General features: G+C 42.4%; 1 protein-coding gene across 3 annotated transcripts in view; it reads left to right on the forward strand.

The window, feature by feature from the left end:
- RASGEF1A (RasGEF domain family member 1A) overlaps positions 1-24,018 on the forward strand; it is a 185,203-nt gene that overhangs the window by 148,614 nt on the left and 12,571 nt on the right. For 2 of the 3 annotated variants that reach the window (XM_076338371.1, XM_076338374.1), the window contains 3 exons: positions 11,385-11,564; positions 18,086-18,214; positions 23,506-23,643. In XM_076338371.1, coding sequence (XP_076194486.1) covers positions 11,385-11,564; positions 18,086-18,214; positions 23,506-23,643 — 447 coding nt within the window. Of the gene's footprint in view, positions 1-8,496; positions 8,590-11,384; positions 11,565-18,085; positions 18,215-23,505; positions 23,644-24,018 lie in introns of those variants that run through there. The other variant, XM_076338373.1, reaches the window with a different exon arrangement.

Genomic DNA, 24,018 nt, shown 5'->3' on the forward strand with positions numbered 1-24,018 from the left:
TTCCAAAAATCTTTCACCAACATGACTATTTTAGGGAGGCTTTGGCATCCCCACACAAATGAAAATAATAATTAAAAACAAAGAAAACGCAGATAAGTTTAAAAAAATTCTCCAAACCTGAGCGAGAGCTAAGAGTAAAACAGGCTCTGCCCACCGTATGCGCAGCTTTTGCAGACCCAATTGTCCTAGTCTAATGGGGAACACAAATGAGCACCAGAAGGAACAAGCTTCCCCTGGGGAAACAATATCAGCTTTAAGTTTCCCACACGTTCATGCCTGGGGAATCCCCTCTGAAGTTGCTAGCTGACGTGACATCTGTTTCATGCCACTGGAGCAAGGCAAACAGCAGCAGTAAGGTTGAAACCCAGACCCATGAGAACATACAGGCCTCTTGAATTCACTGTATCTGTTTTATACCGTTTGATGACTCTTCTGGTGAGAAGGGGGGAAGAATATAAAGTGTAACACTTAAGTAAAATAATAAAACAGCCTCCCTAAATGATCTTTAATATTGGCGCAATGAACTTGAAAAAGGCAGAGAAAAGGGTGACATTCAATAATTATCCTACTGACATCAAAATAACTAAGCGTTCCGAAAAAAATATATTCAAACGGAAATTATTGAAACTTGGTATCCTATGATATAGCTGCCTTTCAGATGAGTGCCAGTCCTAAATGGCAAAGCCAAACAGGTTCAAGGCGCACATTGTTTTTTCATCATCAGTTATTTGAATTGCGACTTGATCAATACAGAGCACAGGGAAAATTAAAGCTCCAGGAAGACACTAAACCTTTTTCATTTGTAGTTCACTTACATTTATTTCCTTATACAGATACTGTCATAAAGGGTTGGGCCAAAGCAGCTCAGTCGTGTTAATTCTTTGACTGATTTATATCAAGATGCTTTAGCAAAAGAGAACACTAAGAAATTGTTCAGTTGATTTCACTAGCGTACAGGTAGCTCACTGAATTTTTTTTTTTTTTTTTTTTACTTTCAACACATGCATATATAGCAGGGGGTTTGTTCACCTGCAGATTAGTCCTCAGCTCAATCCAATGCAAATCTGACCATATAGAGTTACCATATTTTAGTGTTTCATGTTCAATAGTTTATGCTTGGATCATCTGAGGCTGTGTCCTAGGATATATAAGATAGGATAAATATACATATATATGAGACAATAGCCTATACTCTGTACTACTCAGCATCAACTCAATATACATTTGTTTATGCACTATGTTTGTGATATGGTAGTGCAAGTCCTTCCCAAGTAGCTCAAACTGTGCTGAAACACACTGTAGCTGATAGTCTCATCTATACGCACATTTCTAAGTAGGCTTGGGGGCTCATCCATCTGTTCGCTAGCTCTTGTTATTCATCAAAATGCTTTCTTAAAAATAAATTATTTTTTGAATACTTAATTTGGTGACAGCTTCTTGCTAAAATTAAACCATATTTAACTTTATTTTCTCAATATTTCTCCATATCTTTTGCTCAAGATATCATTAAGATTATCATACCTTGATTCTATTCCAAATAGTCATTAGAATTAAACCAACAGCTGTTAGCTGCCCTGTAAACTGAGTAGATTTTAGCCCACTCTAAAACTTCCCCAATAATTGCTGCTGAACTTCTTGGCTGTGTCAGCAAAAAGAGTCCAAGCAATAGATGGGTACAGGAACTGAATTATTTGCAGTAATTCAGGTAAGACAGATACATCACATGTTTAACAGAAATTTGTTGGTATACTAGTACAGCTGCAAGGGAGTTACTGCAGATAAGCTCATCAGCCCAGCATTTCTTACCATCAGCTGTAAAATAAAATTTGTAAAACCAAAGAGATTGAAAACAGGAAAAAAAAAGAAATTGATCCCATCACTGACCTTAATGAATCTTCCAAAATACCTGTGGAAATGCTAACAATGTTGCTGTCATAGTTTCTGCTAAAGCAAACAGAAGGTTGCCTACTCAGACTGGCAATTTTGATCTGCTAATTGTGATGCCCTGAAGCTTATAACACTAAAAATAAGCTGCTTTTTTGTTGAGCTGGTTAAACGAAATAGCAAACCATGTGCATTTACAAAAATACCATATCAAGAAGATTGACATCAGCAGACATGCAGATTTTTCTTCCCCTGGGCACCAAATTGCTGATGTATGTACATGCTCCCTTCTTGGCATAATTGATTTTCACTTTCCGCACGGTGGCACATTCTTGGAATAGCTGGTGTCGCAGCAAGCATGAATATGCAAGTGAAGGACACACTAGCTAGGATAAGACCAGAACTCCTGCATGTTGAACCCAAGCTTGAACCCAATTTAAAATAGAATATCAGTTGCTTTTAAATATTCAGCCTAAAAAGACCCTAAATACAATTAGTAAAAAGAGTGCATATTACATTAACATACCTCTGTTCTTCCACGTTAGAGTCAAAGTCAGACCAAATCACAAACATTAAAACCAGCCTTTTTATGCTTTTTCTGCCCTTTCTTGGAAAACAAGACATGAGAAACGGAGCAGACTCCATCACCTCCAGAAAACTTGCAACATGAATAAGAATGGAACAAATCTACAACTATAGTAGAAGCAGCTGTTCAACTACACCCTGATTGCCTAAATTGTCATTTATGCATGACAATTTGTAGCAGCTCCTTTAAGCAGAGCAGGCTAAGACAACTATCTTTTTCTGAGATCTTTTCTTTTCATTCACTCTCTGACTAGCTCTCCTATGCACTTAAATGACCTGAGGTCCTCAGACCCCTGTAAGATGTTTCTCTTGCTACATCATTGATTCAAAGGAGTATCACCCCTTTTTATTTGCCTTTTTTTTTTTTAACCAAAGCCAATTCATCCACACCAATCAAGAATATAATAAAGACATCCATGATATATTACAGTGTTGTTTCCCAACTGGGTGTACCTTAAATCTCAATTAGCAGGCAAGATAATTCCTAAAAACTACAGAATTCTATGACCGGAGCATCTATGAAAATCAGGAACCAAACTGACTACTAGTGAACTTCTTCAGGCAGCTGTGCCAAAAGAACCATTAAAATCTCAGTCGCTAATTGACAGCCACACACCAGTATCATAGGCAACTTGTGTCAGATTATGTTAAATCTCCTATCTTGGCAGAGGCGCAACAAACTGGGGATTAGCAGCACATCCTCTCTAAATCCTAAGGGAATAGCCTTCCTTTCAATCCAAGGGGGAGCTACAGTACTGAGCATCAGTGAAAAATCAGTTTCACACTGCTCAGCAAACAGTTATTCTCAATGGTGTCACAAGGCTGACCTTATGCCAGTGAAAACATGCTTTGCTCCACAGATATGTAACTGAATTTTCACAACTAGTTTTCCCTTTCAGGTAAAACTGAAAAAACAGACATAGCGATGAACCGCATCTTAAATTGTTCTTATATTTTCAGCTTGGTTTGCTCTGAAAATTGCTGGATATCTCAGGGGTAGAGCTGGTCAAGACCTCTTCAGCAAAACATTTTAAAAATGGAAAATGCCATTTTCAAACTGCAACATTCATTGGCTCTGACAAAACCATTACGCAGAAAGATTCATCGCGTCCCAGGTCAGAGAGAGAACAAAAGCACAGTCAATAATAACCCCAGACTGATGGTCAGAGCGTTCAACCTCACTTCCAAGTCTCAAGCTTAAAAAGCTTTGCTCGGTTCAGAACCGCGATTTGAAACTCTTCTCTCCCACTCCCATCTGCTGCCAAGTTATTAATGTGCCATCAAGTTATTCTGCAGCATGAATCTCTGAAATTTAGAAATCTTCAAATTCATCTAAAAGTGGTTTGAGAACAGCTTTCAAATCTTAAAATTTGCATGCAACAAGGAAATCTTGAATATCTGTGGAGCCCTACAAATAAAACCAGAAACCTAAAATTCCCTGAAGATGTTCACCCGAGGCTTTGAAGCTCTACTTACATAATACTACTTAAATTATAAATTCTTACAAATGGTCCATACTAGCTTGTGTCCATGCAAAAGCCCCATCTGAGGCCACTGTTGTTACCGCTTGTGGAGTTTAAAGGCATGTCCTGAACAAATTCCTTATTTCAGGTCCAGATAAAATGGTTCAGCCTATAACCAAGGCCATCAACCAATAAAAACCATGAATATAACGTGCATTTTTAATTCACCATTCTTTTTTGCGTTCCAAATGACAATATTTGGCTATATGCCTTAAAGCCTTCCAAAATGGAAGAACCAGAACATACTGCTATATACAATATACTTGTAAAGGTGATGGGCATACAAAACAGTTTCCGGAATCATACTGCTCCGTGAGTATGATGTACTACTGGAACAGAATATAACATGCAAATACAGTGACCCTCTATACCCTGGCCACTTTCAAGGCCCGTAGATCTCTGGGTAACAGTTCAGACTCAACCTCAGATTAAGAAACAAGGCTATGCGCTAAACCCAGTCGTGCTTCAAAGACCAAAGCAATGTGCTATATTCATCCTACTGCGTACATAAAAGGGTGGGAATGGGCAGATGAAGATTTGATCCCGTTTTGTTATTTAACCAAAGAATGAAGAATGCCATACGCAATTGAGTCCACTTTCCATGCAGACTCCTCTGGTTTTGTCCCTCTTCGCTTCCTCCACTGCAGATGCTGGGGCTTTAAATCATGTTGACATACTCTGTTAAATGAAACCAAACGTTAATAATAACCAGATCTGTGTGGAAGGTGACCAGCAAGTGACTTGAGTAGCTTGACAATGAAAGCTCCAAAGACAGCATGTCTGGGAGAGTCCCTTTATACTTGAGGTTATAGCCTTAGATCAGCACTAATGACATTTGTAATTACTTGCTTTTCTTAAGTACAGTTACATTTTAAATAGACACACAGGCACATTTGAGTAAGTTGTTTCCAAAACGTTGTTTTCTAAGACCAGTGGAAAAACCTCAAGTTTCTTCTTCCCTGACCCTCACATCTAACTTTACAATCTTCACTCTCAAATCGATTTCTCTTTCACTTTCACTTTCACCCACTTTTCTTTGCTAATATTCCTTAATTTTACCAAGTTATTGACCAGCAACTTTCCACTTAAGAGGAGATATAACTGTACTAGGAAGTTGTACTCAAACACAATAAAGCAAAAACTTACTGCCCAAATATAAAAACATACAAAGTAAGAGTGTGAAAACATCCTTATCAATATCTCGCAGATGAATACTGAGGCACAGGTTTGTCCAGCAAGTCTGTAGCACAAGCAGGAATAGACCCCAAATACTGCAAATGCCAATCCAGTCCATTAATCGTAAGGTAATAGAACGTGTTACACTGATGTTAGCCAGTGTAAGAGAGGCTGAAGCAACCTTCAAGGTTGAGACAGTCATGGCGTGACTGCTGCTGACTCACTCTGCAGCGAGATACTCCTCTGACCTGCTGGATTGAACCGCAGCAGTGTTGCCTCAAAAGCAAGCTACAGAACAAGTACAGGCTCTGCTGATTAAACTCGCTCTAGGGTCCACCCACCAGTAACATGAGGCAATGCCTAATGAAAATATCTTCAAAATACAAGCAATTTGTTGAGGAACAGAACTTACATAACTACAAAAACAATTAGACCTTGGAGAGTTTCTGTATCGACAGATGTCAACATTCAGAATATAGATAGCTAAAGGTCATCGTCCCCACTTTACAGAAAGAGAAATGGAAATAAAAGGATAACATGATTCATCTGTTAGATGCTATACGAGCTGAATTTAGGTCTTCAGCTTCTCGGATTTATAAAAACTACTTTTCCAACAACATTGCAAGGCTACACAATACGGCGCCCCCAAAACAAAGCATCGTGTATGCTAGAAAAGGAAAAAAATACCTTTCCTGGAACTTGCGTTCTCTAACACCCCCCCCAGCGTTTATATACACATATATAGGTATGTATATAAACAAGAAATAGACACACACAGACATACATCCCTTTATGTATACATACAAAAAAATCTGAACAGAATCTGCTGGACTGCAGAATGGAGGAGTATGGAAAAACACTTTGATATGGTGCCAATAAGCACAACATAAGGAACTGCAGAGAACAGGATAAGTCTCGGCCATTTGCCTTTACATACATTACTTTGGATTTTATCCAACTATGGCAAGAATCAGCTCCTATGCAATCTGTACTCTGGGGAAGAAGTACGGTCCGTCAGCTATTCCAAACCTTGGTATAAACCCTAGGTGCTCTTCACGGTGCTTATTGTGCGATGGTGTAACAGGCCTTTGCCTATAGACCAGAGCACAGATACATAACTCTCAGAGAAGAGAGAGCATGCCTAGCTAGTATAGTTTTCCTTAATTCTATTAGAACATTTCTAAATTCCTACATTTCTTAGTTCCAATGACAGGATAGATCTAATTTCTGATGTCAGAAAAAAACCCAAACGAACAAAAAGATCAGGGGTTGTTTTTACAACAGATTGAATCTGTGACTAGAGCTCAATTAACTCTCTATGTTTTGCTAAGGTTAATGGACGTATACTTCTACAAGTCTCAGCAAATGTTTGAGTAAGGTGGGAAAACAGAGTAGCACAGAAACAGAATGGGATCTGATACTTGTTTTTCATGTGTACTTATTTGCAGGCTTGCTGGTGTTGTTCGTAGCTGTAAATATTAGATGAGTTATTAAAAGGTGTTCATAGCCTTCAGAAAGAAATTTTATCATATTTATTATACAGTGTTAGCCTATAAATTCCTACCTCCTGCTTTCGATAACCTTTTATAAAGATCTTAAAGATGTTTGAATAAGACTTGACAAAACTTGTCCCTCACCCTCCTCTAGCGTTGCACGCTAACATCCTAACGTGGTACCGCAGCAGGTCAGAGCGCTGGATTCAAAGCTCATGCCGCCTGGGACTTCCCTGGCGTCCAAGGCAGGCGGCGTGCCATAACTGAGGAAAGCCTCAGGGTAAAGAGGTATCAGATCTGCTACAACATCAGCACGCTCTAAAGGTGGTGGAGTACAGCTAAGATACGGGAGCGAGACTAACAGCAAAGCAGATGTGGCAGGGAGGAGAAGGACTGACTTCTAAGAGAAAAAAGCTCATTTTAAATAAGGAAAATAAACTCTATAGCAGACCTGTTAAGATTTGGAAACCAAGAAGGAATTTAGTAGGCGAGCAGTAAAGATGATGGGTAGCTACAAATCTTTTCAAAATTGTTGCGTGTTTAGGGTGGATGACAGTGCTCGCCCTCAAATGGTGAGCAAACGTGAATATATTCCTTATACTCTTGAGTACGTGCATGTTCCCGAATTCGTTTGCCCTGCCCACCTACCTAGGCTGGCATGCTTACTTCCAAAAAGGCTTTTCCCGCATTAATCACCATGGAAACCAGTGAAGCCTTCTGCTACATATTCAAACAGAGCCATTAAATAAATAAGTTTAATAATAAAATTAATGAATGCCTGGAGACAACGGGGCAAACACCGAAACATCCTGATTGAAGTAAAATGAGAAACAGGACGGGAAAAATCTGTTTATGCAGGGGAAGGCTGCAAAGACGGCAATCCTCAATTGCTCCTGGGTATAGGTGAGGGATTCTGTGGGGCGGCTGGATGTACCCACTGAGCGCTTCCACGGGAGATCAGATTCCAGACAGGCACCCAAGCCTGGGTGTGAAACAACGGGGGCTGGTCCAGCGCCAGCCCTACAGCCTACGACCAGCCCAGAACTATCAGATGACTGGCTCAGGCAATTTGAGAGGAGAAACAACTCTAGCAGAAAGAAGAATAAAAACAATTATTAGCAGGGAGGGTTGGGCGGCATCCCTCGGTGCTGCAGTAATTGCGGCGGGTGCTACCACGCGTGCTGTCGTAAACAGCTTAACAGGGAGAATCGCGTCCCAAGACTCTCGGGTCAGGTCACCCGCCCCGCACAAGGCCGCGCCGCGTGAGGAGCGTGGCCCTCGCCAGCCGCCTCGCTTCACGCCGTGCTTTGCCACCTTGCGCGAGGGCCACCGGCAGACCGGGACCGCCTAAGCCCCTCGCCGCGTTGGGGAGGTTTCCCCACCGTAGGTGGGAAGGCGCGCACAGGCGAGGAGCTTTCAGAAATCCACGCAGCGCTTGGGGTGTAAGAAACGAGCGGTCTGGTTGCTTAAGAACGTTTTTCTGGGGGGAGGGGGGAAAAAACCAACCCCCAAAACAAAACCAAACAGAAAAACCCCAAAACAAACCAACAGAAAGACCGAACGTTTCAAAAAAAAGTACCTCTGAGACAAACGCCAGCGGTCAGACCAGCGCAAGCCCAAGCCCAAGCCCTGCTGAGGTGAACGAGGCGACAGCCCCTCGTGGGCCCCGCCCGCCCTCCCCGCGCCCGCCCACGCCCCCCCCCCCCCCCCGCGTCGTTGACTCGGCTCCGTTTGAACCGGCCACGCTCGCGCTCAGCCAACAGGGCGCCGCGCCGGGCCCTGACGTCACGGGCGGCGGGAGCGGGGCCGGGCCGGCCGCGCCGGGCGGGCGGCAGCTCCGCCACGGGCGGGCAGAGCTGTCAGCCGCGGGGCCGCCGGCGCTGCCGCCCCTGCCCACGCGTATGTACACGTCGCCCAGGAAAATGAGGGTAAGCGCCTCGGGTCGGTCGCTGCCTTCGTGACCCCCGCCCGCCATGTGGGGGCACCGGGGGCGGGGAGGGGACAGCGGGCGGAGGGGCAGAGCAGAGCCCCAGGGTGGCGGTCCGGGGGTACCGAGGGGGAGAACCCCGTGACGGTCACAGGGACGGGTGGGTTTGCCTCAGAACTTCCCCTGCGGCGGAGCCAGCGCTCCGCACGCCGCAGCCCGCCCCGCCGGGCTCCCGCCGCGCGGGGGGACGCAGCCAGCGCCTCCCGCGGCCGCCAGCGGCGGGTGCTGCGGGGGGGGGGGGGGTGTGTGCTGTCTGCGTCCCCGGGGACGGCCGACCGCCGCCGGCGGGAGGGCGGAGGGGACGGCAGGTGCTTCCCGAGGGCGCCGCAGCGGTCCCTGCCGCCGCCCGCCCGCGAGGAGCCGGGGGCTTGTGTGGGGAGGGTACTGCGAGTTTCAACGAAACGGGTGGAGTACAGGGGCCGAGAGCGCTGGGGCTGCTCACGGCGGCATTAACCGCCCTCCCTGCGGGGGCTGCCTCCCCCTCAGCGCGGGGGGGGGCCGGCCGAGCGGGTCCCTGGCTGTTCCGGGGAGGCTGGAGCTGGCACCGTGGGGAACGGGTGCTGGGGGCAGCAGCCGGCCCCGGGGGGAGAGCCAGGGCTGGGCTCCCGGCCTTTGCAATCCGGCGACGATCGTTGCAGGCTGCTCCGACAAGGGTCTTGAAAAACAGAACTGATGCAACAACGAACGTCTTAAAGGAGTTTAAAAGACTTGATGGCAAAACCGGGATACGTTTCCTCCAAAAGCATCTTTAGTTAGCGGTAAACTTCCCTTAAAACCCGGTGCAACTTCATATTATTAGCCAGAAACACCCGTTGCAGCCTGTCCAGCCTGAGAAGTAGCTTTCAGCTCTATTGCTATGGACCTTAAAAGGGAAAAAAAACCCCAAATTACTGGCGAGTTACATAGTATGCATAGCAAAGCTGGCTGCTTCATGATATGCTCCAGTGATTTGTCAGATTGTTGTTTACTGCAAAGCTTAGGCCTAACAGATAAATCTGTGAAATACTGAGAAACCTTCATGCCTGTTTGTGCAGAATCGTCATTTTTCATTTCTTTTGATATGCCATTAGATCCTGTATTTTCTGTTTTATTTGACTCTATGTCCTGAACTTCTGAAACTGAACTCCGCTCCTCAGAGTAGTCTCCCTGGTCGCTATTAAACAGCTGCTATATTTTAACTTCCAGGGAATTACATTTCCCTTATATCTGTATCACATATGAATACATAAGGGTCTTCTGGTTAAAGCCACAAAACAGTTCTACTTATCGGCCTGATATATAAGTAAATCTGTCACCTTGATGAACAAGTATCATTAATACTGGTATTTTTTTCCTTACCGACGCACCTAGCGTTCATCTGAGCTCAAAAGCAGAAAAACGTTTTGTATCCCAGGTTGCAAACATGAACGACGACTTTGGAGAGTTCGAGAGGAAGAATGTGCCTTGCATTAAAAGAATACAAAGTACAGTTTTGCTCTGCAATTGTTTGAAGTGCTACCTAAAAAAAAAACAAAACAAAACAACAAAAAACCCCCAAAACCCCTTATAGCATTTAAGGTTTTCAGTTCTTAAACTAGTTTTTGAGAAATTGCTAAAGAGAAAGAGAGGACTTATGTCTAAGACACGAGTGCAGTTAGAAACAGCTGTCGGTTTAAAAGGTACTGGTAATGGCCTAATCCCTTTTATCTACATGAGTGCTTTTCAGAGTGTGACATTAGCATGTTTGTTTCATAGAGGGTGACACAGCAGCTGAAGAGTTAACGCTGCCTTCTTTTCACTTGGCCTTCTAAACGGTCTTAACTATTTCAGCAGCCAGGGGGAACTGTTTTGATACTGATGCTGAACAGTATTTTCAACCTTTACATCCAGTAGCAGGGTGTTTTGTTTAGCCTCCTGCATGTATTTAAGCTGTAGCCGGTTTAAAACAAACAAACAACCAACTCCCCCCCCCGTCTACTCACAGTAACTACGGCATACTGATACAGCTCGTGGCCAAGGGGAGGGAGGTGGAAACCCCAAACCTTCGTGTGGTTTTTGTGTTGTGACAGCAGGTTTGTTTCCTAAGCAAAAATCTCCAGAGAGACTGTTAGACTTGTATATTATGGTATGTGTCACAGCATTCCTGTGACACTCGGTTCATGGTTTCATGTACCAAAAAAAAAAAAAAAAGGCAGTTTTGTTCAGACAGTATGTCCCCCACTGTTTCCAGTGATATCTATATGCAGGAGAAGATGCACTTCTGTCGAGACCTGGATTACATCTAGCTACAGAAGTGGTGAAGGATTTATCATCACAAGTTGACTATTTTGGCCAAACATCTGACTTCAAAAAGAGTAAGAAGAGGGACATTATGGCACAGTATTTGTTGTTTGATTGTTCAGCAAGGCACTGCTTCAGTATCTTTGAAGTTCAGACGGCATTTTGCATTTTCATCCCTGTATAGTTTTATGCATAAAGAGCCAGCGAAAAACTGGGGAGAAAGGAGAAATCAAGTACAGTGAAGAAAATTCTTACAGCTTCTGCATCTACAGCCTTAGTGACATAGTTTAAAGTGCATTTCAAACCCCAAAGCCAGCTTACAGATGTGTGACTGCTTGGATTCAGAACTTAGCGCTAATGCCCAGGTTGCGTTCAGTCAAATATGTGATTGTGTTTAATGTATGTCTCTAAAACCCACACATAAGACATCCTGAAAGAAAGCTTAACCCTCTCTCTTCTTTTGTCCCGCCTCTGCAGGAAACTATGCCCCAGACGCCCATATTTTCCAGCATGCTTGGTTCCAGTTGTAGTGGACAAGTGCAGCCAGATATGGGAGAGAGGTGTGTGGACCCTGTTTATCAGGATGGGAACCTTGTTTCTGGATCACTGGAAGCCTTGATAGAGCGCCTGGTGCCCACCATGGACTATTATCCAGATGTAAGTAGGCACCAAAGGGTTTTTTTTGCTTCCCATGGTTTTCCTGCATTAGTATCCAGATTGGTGCTTCCTCAAGAAATTCAACCTCCATCTGATTCAAGATTAAGATGTGGGCTAAGATGCATTTATTTTACTCGCAATATTCATTCACTAAAGATGTTGCTCAATGGAGATACTCCCCTTTCTGTTTTTAAATGAGAACACTTGTTAGAAAGATAAAGCTGTGTTGAACCCAAATGGGTGCCTTAAGAACCAATTAAAAGCAGCATTAGCCACAGAATTTTCAATCCCTCTAAGCTGCTTTAGCTCTAATACAGCCAAGATTAACTACTAACCAGCTCCTACCTAGGGAAGCAGACCTGAAATCAGCTCTAGTATTTTTTTTTTCACCCCCTTAATTTTTTTATGCATCTCCTAGTTAGGCCATCAGAAAAAACAAAAATAGATTTTAATTAAAATGCTCTCTTTGTCAAGACATTTTAATGGGCCAGCACTGTAACATTGCATGTTCCTGAGCCTGAAAATGATTTTGCAACTGATTAAACATCCTCAGTGCAGTCCCCTGAAGTAAATACTGCTTACAACTCCAGGGCACGCAATAAGATTCTGAACCTAGAATATTATTGAGAGATCACTTTATCACTTAAAATGACCCCTTGTACCCATTAATGAAAGATGTTATTTAAACAAGTTGCCAAAGGTCAGAGAGGCTATATAGCATATATTCCATTTGAGCTCTGAAAAAGTGGCAGCTATGGCAGAAGCATCCCAGGTCTTTGTAAAGACTAACACGGGGGCGGGAAATTGCAGTCACTATTAACTTGTGTGTTGAACTTAACACTTGCGGTAGCGGGCCGTGCTATACCTTGTTGTATGTTTGTCAGTCTAATTTGTGTAGAACTTTTTGCTGTGGTTTCACATCAGTGATGATAAAGTCCCTCCAAGCTCCCACGTATACACCACCCATCTTCACAATCGCCATGCACAAAAAAGGGACTCCCCACATGAGAGTTCAGCGGGTATAAGCAGCAGAATTGCCAGCAATCACCAGCAGAAGATTAAAAAAAAGCAAAACCAGGATGTTTTAATATTCCAGTTCAAAAGCAATCCTAAACCTTGCATTTAAATATGGCTAACGTACAGTTGCACTACCTTTGACGGATGCTGACTTACTACCAAGTCCTTTATAAGACACAGAGGGATAACCATTGCTAGACATTAAATTTCTGCTCCCTGCCCTCAAATACATATGGTAGAACAGATGCAGAAGAAAGCAGCAGGTAGAGCTGGTATGGTATACCAGTGGAATAGCTTTGGGCTGCTGTAGTTAGGCCTTCCAAGGAGTCTGTTCCCTGTCTTTTGCGTAATACTAGAATATAGTTACTTGCTGCTTGGATTTCTGGAATATAGCTAAATTTAAGTAGCTGCTAATGCACATCCCTTATTGTAACTTGTAACATAGGATCTATTTATAAACACAGCTACTCTGAAAATGGTTCCACGAAGTGAGCATTACTGAAGGGGTCTACGGCTTATTTTGGAACGCTGCTAGTTTCCGCGGTGCTATCCCATACCCTGTGCAAGGGAGCATTGCAAAGCAAGCAGTCACGGACCCCACCCTGGCAGGCTGCAGTTCAAATAGACAGCAAGCTGACAGCTGAGAGAGATACAACAGAAGCAATCAAGGGCACTCCAGGGAAAGAGAGGTGGAAAACAGCATTAAACCAAATTCATCTCCTCTACAGCAGGATGCATTCTTTTAGTTCAATCAGATCACCCAATTCAGCTGAAAGGATTAATTATAAAACGAGTAGATAAATAAGCTTTCAACAACATAAAGAAGGAGCTGTATTTGAGTCATCTTCAAACCCGAGTTTTCTAGTTCAGTTGCATGTTTATACTTAATTTCATGCTCGTTTCTATTTTTAGGGAGGTTGCCACAGAGGGTTAGGGTGACAGCCATTTGCACTGATGTCCTGTCAGAGGAGTAGCCAATACTCCTGTATGTTCGAGAGAAGGGTATAAACACCTCTCGGTCTCGTGTCTCTGGCTACACGTGCGAAGACAGGCAGCAGGGCATCACCAGTTAATTCGCACCAAGAGAAGCTATTGGTAACGTTAGCAGAGATTACCTTGGTTTCAGAGTGACATATCTGTAAGTTGCAGTACTCATCCAAATTTTTGGATTAGTACATCTGAGCACAGTGCTTAGAAGGCATTCCCGCCTGTGTGGACATTAAGCTAAAGATCACAGCAACCTTCCAGACAGGAAAAAAAAAGGGGGCAGGGGAGAAAGCAAACACAGAGTGTCTTTCTGTGCTGGTTACAGAGGCAAAACAAAAATATATTTGCCATGTTGGCAGAACACGAGACAGGCAAGGGAGGACGGGAAAGATAAGGGCCTACATTTGTGTACTGCTCTTTTGAGGCTTGTTTGTGTGCAGGGACTTGTTCAGCACATGGAAAAAAAATGTATGCTCATGGGACGGAGGAGTTCGGGAGGTTAGGAATGGAATGTACCAGTCTGTAACCCTTGTGCCCAAGCAAGAAAACATTTCAAGAAAATATTTCACAAACAAGAAGTTCCAGAATGAGCAGGGAGTGCACAAAGAAAATATTTTTCTTTTTTTTCCTCCTCGAGAGGACATCGGTGCATTCTTCAGTCAGAGAGTAACAATTCCTTCTTTAGTCTTGTGCGCTTGCGCTCTCGCCTTTTTTTTTTTTAAATATAATTCAGCTCATCTCTTAGCAACAACTTTAGGCACTAAAGGAATCTGGCTTCTTATTCTCTTGTAAAGCACAAGCCCCTTTTGTGTCGGCTTACCTTGTTCCAAGCGCAGAAAGGAATTTTTTTTTTTTTTTTTTTTTTTTTTTTTGCCTCTCCTCCCAAATACCTGTCACTTTTGTAGGATAAATGGAGCTTAACTTTCAGTCTTACAGCTTATGGAAGCATTTTTTTTTAATCATTGTCAAACCAGCTAGCTTCATAGCTAAATTTCCTTCTCCAAACCATCTTCGTCATGATTAGGGGACTGCCTACGAGAGAGTGTAGGTTTTTACACTGTTGTAATGTTTAGCCTATATGTGTATGGTAGTACAGGTGCAGCAAATCACAGAAATCCTTGATCTAGATAAGGCACATGACATTACTATGAAATATTTGCTATCCAAAACAACTGTGTTCCTAACCCCTGAGACCTACCGCTAAGCTGAAATGTATGGCTTAGTTCAGCCTGAATTTTCTTTATTGGATAGGGAGTGGCTATTAGCAGAGAGGCAAGGAGATGGGGGTCAAAACTGCTGTCAGACCTATCATTTTTAATTTGGTTCTTAATTGCAGTTACTCCTTGTCTATGCCAGCATAAACAATAACAGTATCAACCCACCCACACACACACAATTAGATGCCAATATATTGTAAACCAGCATATCTTGATTGACCATAATGGAACAATTTTGTTTTCTAAAGTACTGAACCTAGTTCCAGTTAAGTGACTTAAAAAATGGAATAAAAATACAGCAGATGGGTTCCAGAAGTAATAATAGTCTGTTTCTGAAACCTAGTAGTCCAGTGTTGTCTGGAAAAGCATTGCATGGGTCCAGTACAGATATCACTGATTAGAGAGAGACATCAGCAAGCCTAAAGTGGAAAGTACACACTTTTATGGCCATGTATCTTCCTGCATCTTGCCAGTTTGTCGCTTTTTTGAACATCATATAAGACATTATCAAAGAGACCAAATAAAAGCACAGGTCATCTGGGTCACACTTTTCTTGCAGTATAACAATAGGGAAATGATACTCTGAGTGGGCCTTTCTCAGAGTCACTCTGCATAAACACTGTCCCACATCACACAAACTTCCACCAAGGAGACCAACGCTAGAATTAGTACGAGAAGCAAAAGTTATATCTTTCCTTAAAAGAATGTGTTCCAGCTTATCAGAGCGAAGGTCACTGGCAGGGCAGCGTGGCTTAAGTTGTTGTTCCCCACTACTTACACTTACAGGCATCTTTTCAGACAGGCTTCTGAACTCCCAGAACAAGAATGTGGGGAAGGGATGAAAGTATCAAAGTCCATAATTTTTTTTTTTTATTCCCCATCTCTCTCAAATGCAAATAGGGTAAAAGTGAGGGCTGCTTCACATTTCCAGAACAAAAATTTTCACACAGCCCAATGACAGCTGACACACCCAACAGCTAAATTCCTTTCCCAGATAGTCCAGACTCACAGTTTTAAGTTCAGGGACAACACCGGTAGAAATGAACACAGAAGCTGGCTACAAAAAACAACAGAGGATAACCAGGCATAGTTTAAAACACAAACAAAAGACAACCCAACCCCCAAACCGCCCCCCCCCAATCTCACAACCCAACACTACTCTTTCTCATGCTTTCATTCTGAATGGGGAGTGTATCAGTTCAGGGATCTCTCTCACATATGTAAGAATAAAAGATCTGATATGTTGTCCCATAACACAACCAGGTCCCCCTTTGTGAATCAGGTTGGCTCTTCAGCCTAATTTTAGCGCCCAGAACACACCGCATACACTACTATAGATTTTTATAAAGCTTCTCCAAAGCTGACACAATGTCATCGGCTGTTTCCAGATGCAGGTGTAAGAGCTACATGGAATTTCTTCTACAAGTTAATGAACTTCAATTTTTTGTCATTGTAAATGTAAAAATAAATTCTGGAGAGAAACATAAACAACATACCAAACAGAAGCCCAGTTTTGTAAATTTTCCCAGTGTATACTTGTGGGGGATGTTTGCAACCATGCCATCAAGAAGGGAGGCCATGCTGTTAGTGTCCTGTCACTGCCCTGACCACCTGCTTGAAGTCACCGAGAGCCCTACTGTTAGGTGGCCCCAGCTATTCATCTTCTGCAGGCATCAGTGGAAGCGCTAATCAAGCGCCCGACCCAAACTGTTCATCCAGTTAACCCTTTTCCTCCTCTATCCATAAACAGTAGACAAGGCAAAGACTATGGATTAACTCCAGTTTTGATTGAACAGAATTAATGCTATTCCTAATTTTAATACATGAACCCCAGTGCTAATAAGATCTTCAAATCAGAATGAGCATTTTAAATGCCTCCGCTGTATCACACTCCACTCTTATTTCATTAGCTTCCTCCACAGGCTCAGGACAGAGTTGGATGTTTAATAGATACGTGCTTAATCTGTTCGTTTACTCCCAGAACACTGTGACTTTTAGGTAATTTTATTTATTTTGTTAAAAAAAACATTCCTTTTTCCCCTTCTGATATTTGGAGGGGTTTAGTGCTAAATTTATATTATAGGGCACACTGAGTACTAGAGAAGTGGAAACATTTTTCCTTAATAGCACATTTTATTGTGATTAGAGAGATAAACCCCATAACCTTTTTAAGGTATCCTAAAGATACCATTATTGTTTAACTACCAGTGTGTTTTAGAGACTGCAAGCAGCAGAATTCGGTAGCTAATAGTAGAGATGCCATATTTCAGGCAACTGGTCTTAAATTTTTAGATGTCTCCATTTACTTGCCCAGTCCAAGGTGGTTTATGCGTGCACCTGGCTGTGGCCTGCCAAATCACATTTCTAAAAAACACGTGGGACAAGGTCACAGTACGCACTGCAGACATAACAAAGGTTAATTGAAATCCATTGCCAAGGAGATCCCTTACAATTTCCTAACTCCAAATTTTGTCAAAAAGCCTAAAGGAAAAACAGAAGTCCTTACAAGATGCTGCTGTCGTTACTGGGGCAGTTACATTCAAATACAGAAGCCAAGTTTCAAACACTGCCTTCATGCCCTAGTCTTGCTTCATTCTCGCTTCAATGAAACTGTCCAGAGTATGATTTGGAATACAATGCATTATAGCTTTTAAAATACAAACGGAGAGGCTATTTCTAATGAGAAATAATAGTTGTTGGCATTCATTAGCAGTGTTCATACTCAAAAGACTCTGAAACAGGCCCCAAATAAGTCAAGTCAAGCTTAAAACTAAATTATTGTCATATGGCCACAATCTAAGCTAAAGCTTGTGTCAGTGATTGTGGGGAAAAAGGAACAAAAAACCCCATACATGAAGAAATTACAGCTGTGGTTTGGAATACACATGAAGCGGTTTTCTGCAGCTCAATGAAAAACAATCACTCTTAAAGAAACAAAGCCGCAGAAACAGTGGTGTTCAAGAGGCATAACACCCTACAGCGGGCATACTTCATTTGTCTTTTTGGCGAGCGATGACTAGTTAGGCATATTAAGTCTAGCATTTTAAGGGGAAATAATTTGGGAATCTGAAAACACCACAGTTAAGAGCCTTGGAGCCTGCAGCATTTCCTTTAAACAGAGCTAGAAAAGACCACCACATCTCTGGAGAAAGGAAAAATTATAAAAAGTTTAAATGAAGGAAAGTTACATTTGTGGTTTAAGGAATAGTTTTTCCAAGGAAGACAGATTCGTTTTGCTAAAGTTACTCAACTTGTTTTGTTTTTTGGTTGTTTTTTTTTTTTTCCTCTCTGCTTCCACAGAGGACTTACATCTTCACTTTCCTATTGAGCTCACGAGTCTTCATTCACCCACACGAGCTCCTGGCTAAAGTGGGGCAGATCTGCATTAAACAGAAGCAGCAGCTAGAAACGGGGACTGAGGCAGAAAAGGTAAGCGAACCATTATGTCCTCCAGTTAGCTGTGCTACTGTCATTTATTTCCCACTCTCTCCTCATTATAAAGCTAATCAGATTAATAAAGAACAAATGGAAGTTGTAATTGCCGTGCGTTACTGGATGCACTTTTATTTGGGTCTTTTTCCTTGAAGCACTGTTGCTTTTTTGCTAGCCACAAACATAGGTCATGTACTACCTTACGAGCCGGATACAGTGGCTGGAAATACAGCCTTGCTCATGAGCCACAGGTAGGTGCCGTGCACGGGAGCAGTGCGTATCTGCCACGAGAGCGGCCCAGCAAGTCGCTTTGCCCTTTTGGGCTTTCGCCAAGTTAGGTCTTCCTTGAATCTGATTCCCCTTTCTCCAGTCACCCTCACCATCCTATCGGAGTTGAGTGCTCTGCTGTAGGTTATTGGTGGGGTGTTTTAAGTTGGTGTAACGGTAAAGCAGAAAGTTACCTCTCAGGAAAATTAAGGGATGCACTACTTAAAACGGTAGCCTTTGCTGATACATGTGACTATGCGGTTTTACTACAACCGATTAAACCAAACTGGGTCAGTTTACGACATGCACTTAAATCCATCCGAGTCTCACCATTATGGAAAGTGGGTATTGAAGGGCTTTTGACTGAAATTGCAGTACCAGAATAGTCCAAGCTGGGATGCAAATAAGAGCGACAGAAACAAGGATGAAATCAGCAAGTATTTAAAGACCTGAATTGTTGAAATCCTGAGCATGTTTTGGATCCATTCTTCTACGGTGAGAAATTACATGCTCGCATTCCTCATCTTCAGCATGTTGATAGTCCCATTTTGTTTTCTTCTTGTTGTATCAGGACTCTGATTGGGGAGCACAAAAAGCAACCCTGTGGTTTGGCAATACAGAGTTTTTGACAGCAATACTGACCTAAGGGCTTCTTTCTCCCTTACTGTTCCTGGGTGCGGTCTCTTACTGTGTCACAAAATGACCCCACAGGAAAAAACTAACCACTTGGTGCAAAATGACTTTCATCCAGGTCAGTCCCCTGATCTACTCGCCACATAGCTATGTAACCTGTCACGTAGGTGCTGGGGAATTCAAGGGATCGGGGAAAGAAGGTGCAAGAACCACTGCATCCAGCTTCGTACACAGAGGTGATAACCGTTCCCATCGCCACGGCCAAACTAGTTCATGACTGAGCAACCTCAAAGCGATGCTCTGTAAATTGTAGTGGTTCCTCAGCAACAACAGAGGTAGGAACTTGTAAGAGATGCTGGGACCGTCTGAAACATGACATGAGTAGAGCTGATCTGTAGGCATATGAAGGACGACTGCTGTCAGTAACTAGTGTCAAAATACATATGTGAAATACTTGGATTTAAAAATAATGGGACATAAGATGAAACTTTTGTGAATTACAGTATACTTAGGAGATTTTAAAATGAAAACAGTATCCGGGGACTAAATCACCTGGCTGTTTAAAGATACTAGCTGTAAAGTAGTAGTATTCTGGCTTTTCAGCAGATGTGTTAAAAAAAAAATCCTGGCTTCCACATTGAAATGAAGTAGCATTACATCCTAACAACAGGATGTAAAATAGAGCAGCTCGTATTCCAAACACCCACACTCCTACACCTTCTGATGACAATTTGGAAATGGTCCTACAGGAAAACCAACAAACAGCAGGGTGACAATAAACCATGAGTGTTTGGGAGGCTGCTTTAATTTACATGCTTTGCTGGTTGCTTTTCCTACTATGCCCTTGATCCCTTCCTACCCCCTTAATATAAACTGTAATTTTTTCCTGCCCGCTAAACACAAAGTTCTTGGAAAACACCACAAACTTCTGACATCCCTCTCAAATGGCTGCTTTACTGTCCTCTACTGCAAGCACCTGTACGTTTTACAGAATAATTTGGCTACTAGCATTTGCAAATGTTTGTTTTTCTATCTGGCAACAAATAAAAGCTCATTTCACACGCAGCATAGAAATTCTCGACTCAAGGCACTCTACCTATTCGCAGTCATAACCCATTAAGGTATCATCAGCTACCAGCACCTTCTAATTAAGTGGCTCCACAGCAGGAAATAGCTGGCAAAAGTAGTTAAAAGCAGCTCTGATCATTTCTGATAAGAGATTTGCATAAGCAGAGGAGAAGCTGGCTGACTTGTTGCCTGGATAGCATATGAGCTGAAAAAGTGGCAAGGAGCCAGGTTTTGAGGTTACGCACCACAATACTTATCATTCCTCTGTTTTTGACATCACTGGCCAGCCAGAGTCCTATAGAAAACAACCCACAGAAAAGTAGATTAAAAAGAAAAACACTCTGGGATGTCTTGGTGTGCGCTTAGAGTTCTTTTGGCCACTCATAAAAAGGAAGGGTTTCACAGTTTAAGACGTCGGTTATAGTATGCAAGTCAGTAGTTAAGCCTGACCATAAAGAAAATTTAACTCTCCGTAAGCACGTTAGAGATTGGAAAGACCCGAACAAGATTGTCACAGAAAAAAGCACTTGTATAGTACTATTTGGTGGAAAAACCTGTTGTTAAAACTGTGGTGCATTATTTCTGCAGCTTGAGGGTGTATTTTAAATAAGAAGTTAAAGGAGTAAGAAATAAAAAAAGAGGAAGTCGAAGTTAGTTTCCATTAAGCTTGTCTGGCCTGTCTTGGAATATGTAGGTCCCTTCAAAAATTATGATTTCCCTCGTTTTTTTGTCAGTAAGTTCTCCTTTTTAAAACCAAAAATTAAAGCAATACTCATAACCGGGTCATTGTCATTAAACCTCCCTTTCCTACAAGCACAGTACTGCTATTGCCCTCCTTTCTAATTGGTAGTTGTTTCTCAGCACTGTCTGTCTTGTCTCATGCAGAACAGGGCTGATCCACAGTACTTAAATTAATAGGAGTATTTTTCTTCTCAAAGAAATATTTATGGGAGAAGTATTCCCATAGGCTCCAGAGAACTCTGCGTCAGCAGGCAGCTCACAAGGGGAGGCTCGTATCTGGAGTAGGACTACAGAAGAAGTAGGTTGGTAGGTTTATTGCAACCATGACAAAAAGGAAATGTGTGCTGCTACCCGCATATCCGTGTGATTTCTATCTAGGTTATCACAAATTACATGCATCAAGCCTGTCACGCTGCTTTGGGTTTCATCAGAGCGCACATGAAACAGGAATCTCATGTTTTGCTATATTGATGTTTTTTAGTGTTGCTCTCAGAAAGCATACCTTATTTTCATGAGCATTAAAAGCATCTGATAAAACTTTAAGCTTTTTTTTGCACCTGAAGAGTAATTACACAAAGAGTAACACGGTTTGCAGTTTGTCTTGCAACGGATGCCAAGCTTTCCATCACGAAGGTTACACCCTAGCAACTCATGAGTAGATACGTGAGATGGGAAGTCAGTGTTCATATGGAGATGCTTGCCACGGCCTAAGGAAGGATTTTTGGAACCTTCCTGCCCCCATCCCTCCTTTTTCAGTTTCAAAAGTTAAAAAGAAAGGATAGTCAGGATAATTAATACCAAAAAACCAGTTCTGTAGCAGCTTTTGGTAAACAAAAGTGGAGTAGGCACGTACCTATTAACTTTAATTGAATGAAAGCACACTGGCTAGCTAATTAATTCTCCATCACCACCTACAGATTATTCTTTCAATAATATCAGGCTCCATGCATTTCCTAGCAAAGAAGTATAAATTGTCTTTTCCCCAGGGCAGTTGACAATGGGAGTTTGGAGGACAGACAACTATAATCTGGAACTCTGTCCCGCACTGTTAAGAAATACCTTGAAGCTGGGCTCCGCAGGAGTGGCATTGGCAGAGATTGCTTTGCAGGAATGCCTACTGCTGGCAAAGAGAATGGTGATGTTTTCTTTTTGACCTCACTATCCCAACTATTCCGCGCTTCTCTTACTAGCAGGATCAATTAAATGCTATCAATAAAAAACAGCTAGGAAAAGCATGCTAGCAGAGTGCAATTTGCAGCTCCGGAAAAAAAAAAAAAAAGCAAGAAAATTCCCATCAGACTTACAAGAAGCACTGGCTCATTTTCAGATGGAGGATTCAAGGGTGCATGGTTTAACTTCAAAGTTCTTATTAATCGTCATTAATGGTCCCACTGACTGTATACCAGTGAGATGTAAAAAAAAAAAAAAGGCAAAAAAAAATAGCTTAGTTTGGTTGACTTCTGGTTTTGATTAAATAAGCTGGGACATACTATGGTCAGATGATGTTTTGGCAGGAGTTCCTACCAGTTCTTGGAAGACATTCTCTTATTTGTCTTAAAAGAAAATACACCGATTTCCTGTAGCGACACTCACGTGCTAAGTCACCTTCTGTAACCCCTAAGAGGCCGAGGGAGAGTGCAGCGAGGAAGGCGCACTGTGCGTGGGGAGGAGGAACTGCTGTGCAGTGGGACTTCTGTAGCTTGCACAGGTGGGGAGGTAAACACAGATGCAAACTTCCTCTTTTTCCTCAGCGCATCACAAGTTGGGTGGGGGGATAAACATAACCTGAATTAAGTTTTGATTCTTCTTGTTTGTTAAAAGCGTTCTTAGCACTCACACTCCCGATTTTACAAGAGTGCTCCCTTGGATTTACTGGTGCTGCTCCCTATGCTACCATAGTGGAGTAACTGGCATCCAATTCAGGTCTCACTGATGAAAAGCCTTAGAAGGTTCACAGGTAACAGAAGAACTTCAAAAATAGCTCTCCCTCCCCTTTCTGTCGTTGATAGCTTTTTGAGTAAGAGCCAATACTTTTCATTTTCAAAGTCCATTTTGATTTAGATGTCATGGAGAGAACACACACATCTTTCCTGTCATTCATTTCTTTTAATATACAGCTCAATCTGGAGGGTCTGATAAATTCTATGGAACAAAAATGTCTTTGTGAGCGTTTCTCATGAAAGATGCTTGGTAGAGCGCTGCAGTTTGTATGCATTTGAATTCAAACGCTAAGGTACTGCTGCCTCGGATGGCATAAATCAGCTTAAGTCCCATTGACTTCAATCAAGTCAGTCACTTAAACTATTCTGTCATCTTCCTGCCTTTATACAACTAACCTTGAAAATTTCTTCAAAGGTGTTTGGTAAGAGACATTACCAAGCTATCATGAAAGGAAGCTAAATCATACTATTTGGGAATCTGGCTCACAGTTAAATGAGTTCTTTTTTTATTCCCTTCACCTACTACTAATGCAGAGTATTTTCAAGGGTGTCTCTAGTTTTGTGTGAACCTTCATCAGCTAATTTACTCTGCAGTCAGAAAGGTCTATGGTCAGTAATCAACTCATTGTTTCTTTCCAGGCAAAGCTAAAATCCTTCGCTGCCAAAATCATTCAGCTCCTGAAGGAATGGACTGAAACTTTTCCCTATGATTTCCAAGATGAAAAATCCATGAAAGAGTTGAAGGAGATTGCTCACAGGATCACGCAATGTGATGAGGTAGGGGGTGGGGGGGAGAAAAACCCATTAAGTGGGAAAGCACTATTTGTCAACCTTTATACGTAGTTTATCATATAACATACAAACCCTCGCTCCTGCATGCAGTATTTTCTAAATGGACTACAGCAGCAGTTGCTAAGCTGTCAGCGTAACTGCAGGACGCGGGCTGAGCGGTGAACTTAACGGTCCATTAGCAGAAACTGTCTATGTATAGTCACCAAGCATAAGAGGAAGAGACAAAATAGCCACGACGGCATGAAAAATGCATGTGGTGCAGAAGGAGAAAGGAAAGAACAGTGACTATAACGGCACAACATAGTTAACTTTTGTAATGAATTATGTACCGTCCTTTGTGCTTTGTTACTACTCTATACG

This window comes from Aptenodytes patagonicus, chromosome 5 (assembly GCF_965638725.1).
Source record: "Aptenodytes patagonicus chromosome 5, bAptPat1.pri.cur, whole genome shotgun sequence".
NCBI classification, from domain to species: Eukaryota; Metazoa; Chordata; class Aves; order Sphenisciformes; family Spheniscidae; genus Aptenodytes; species Aptenodytes patagonicus.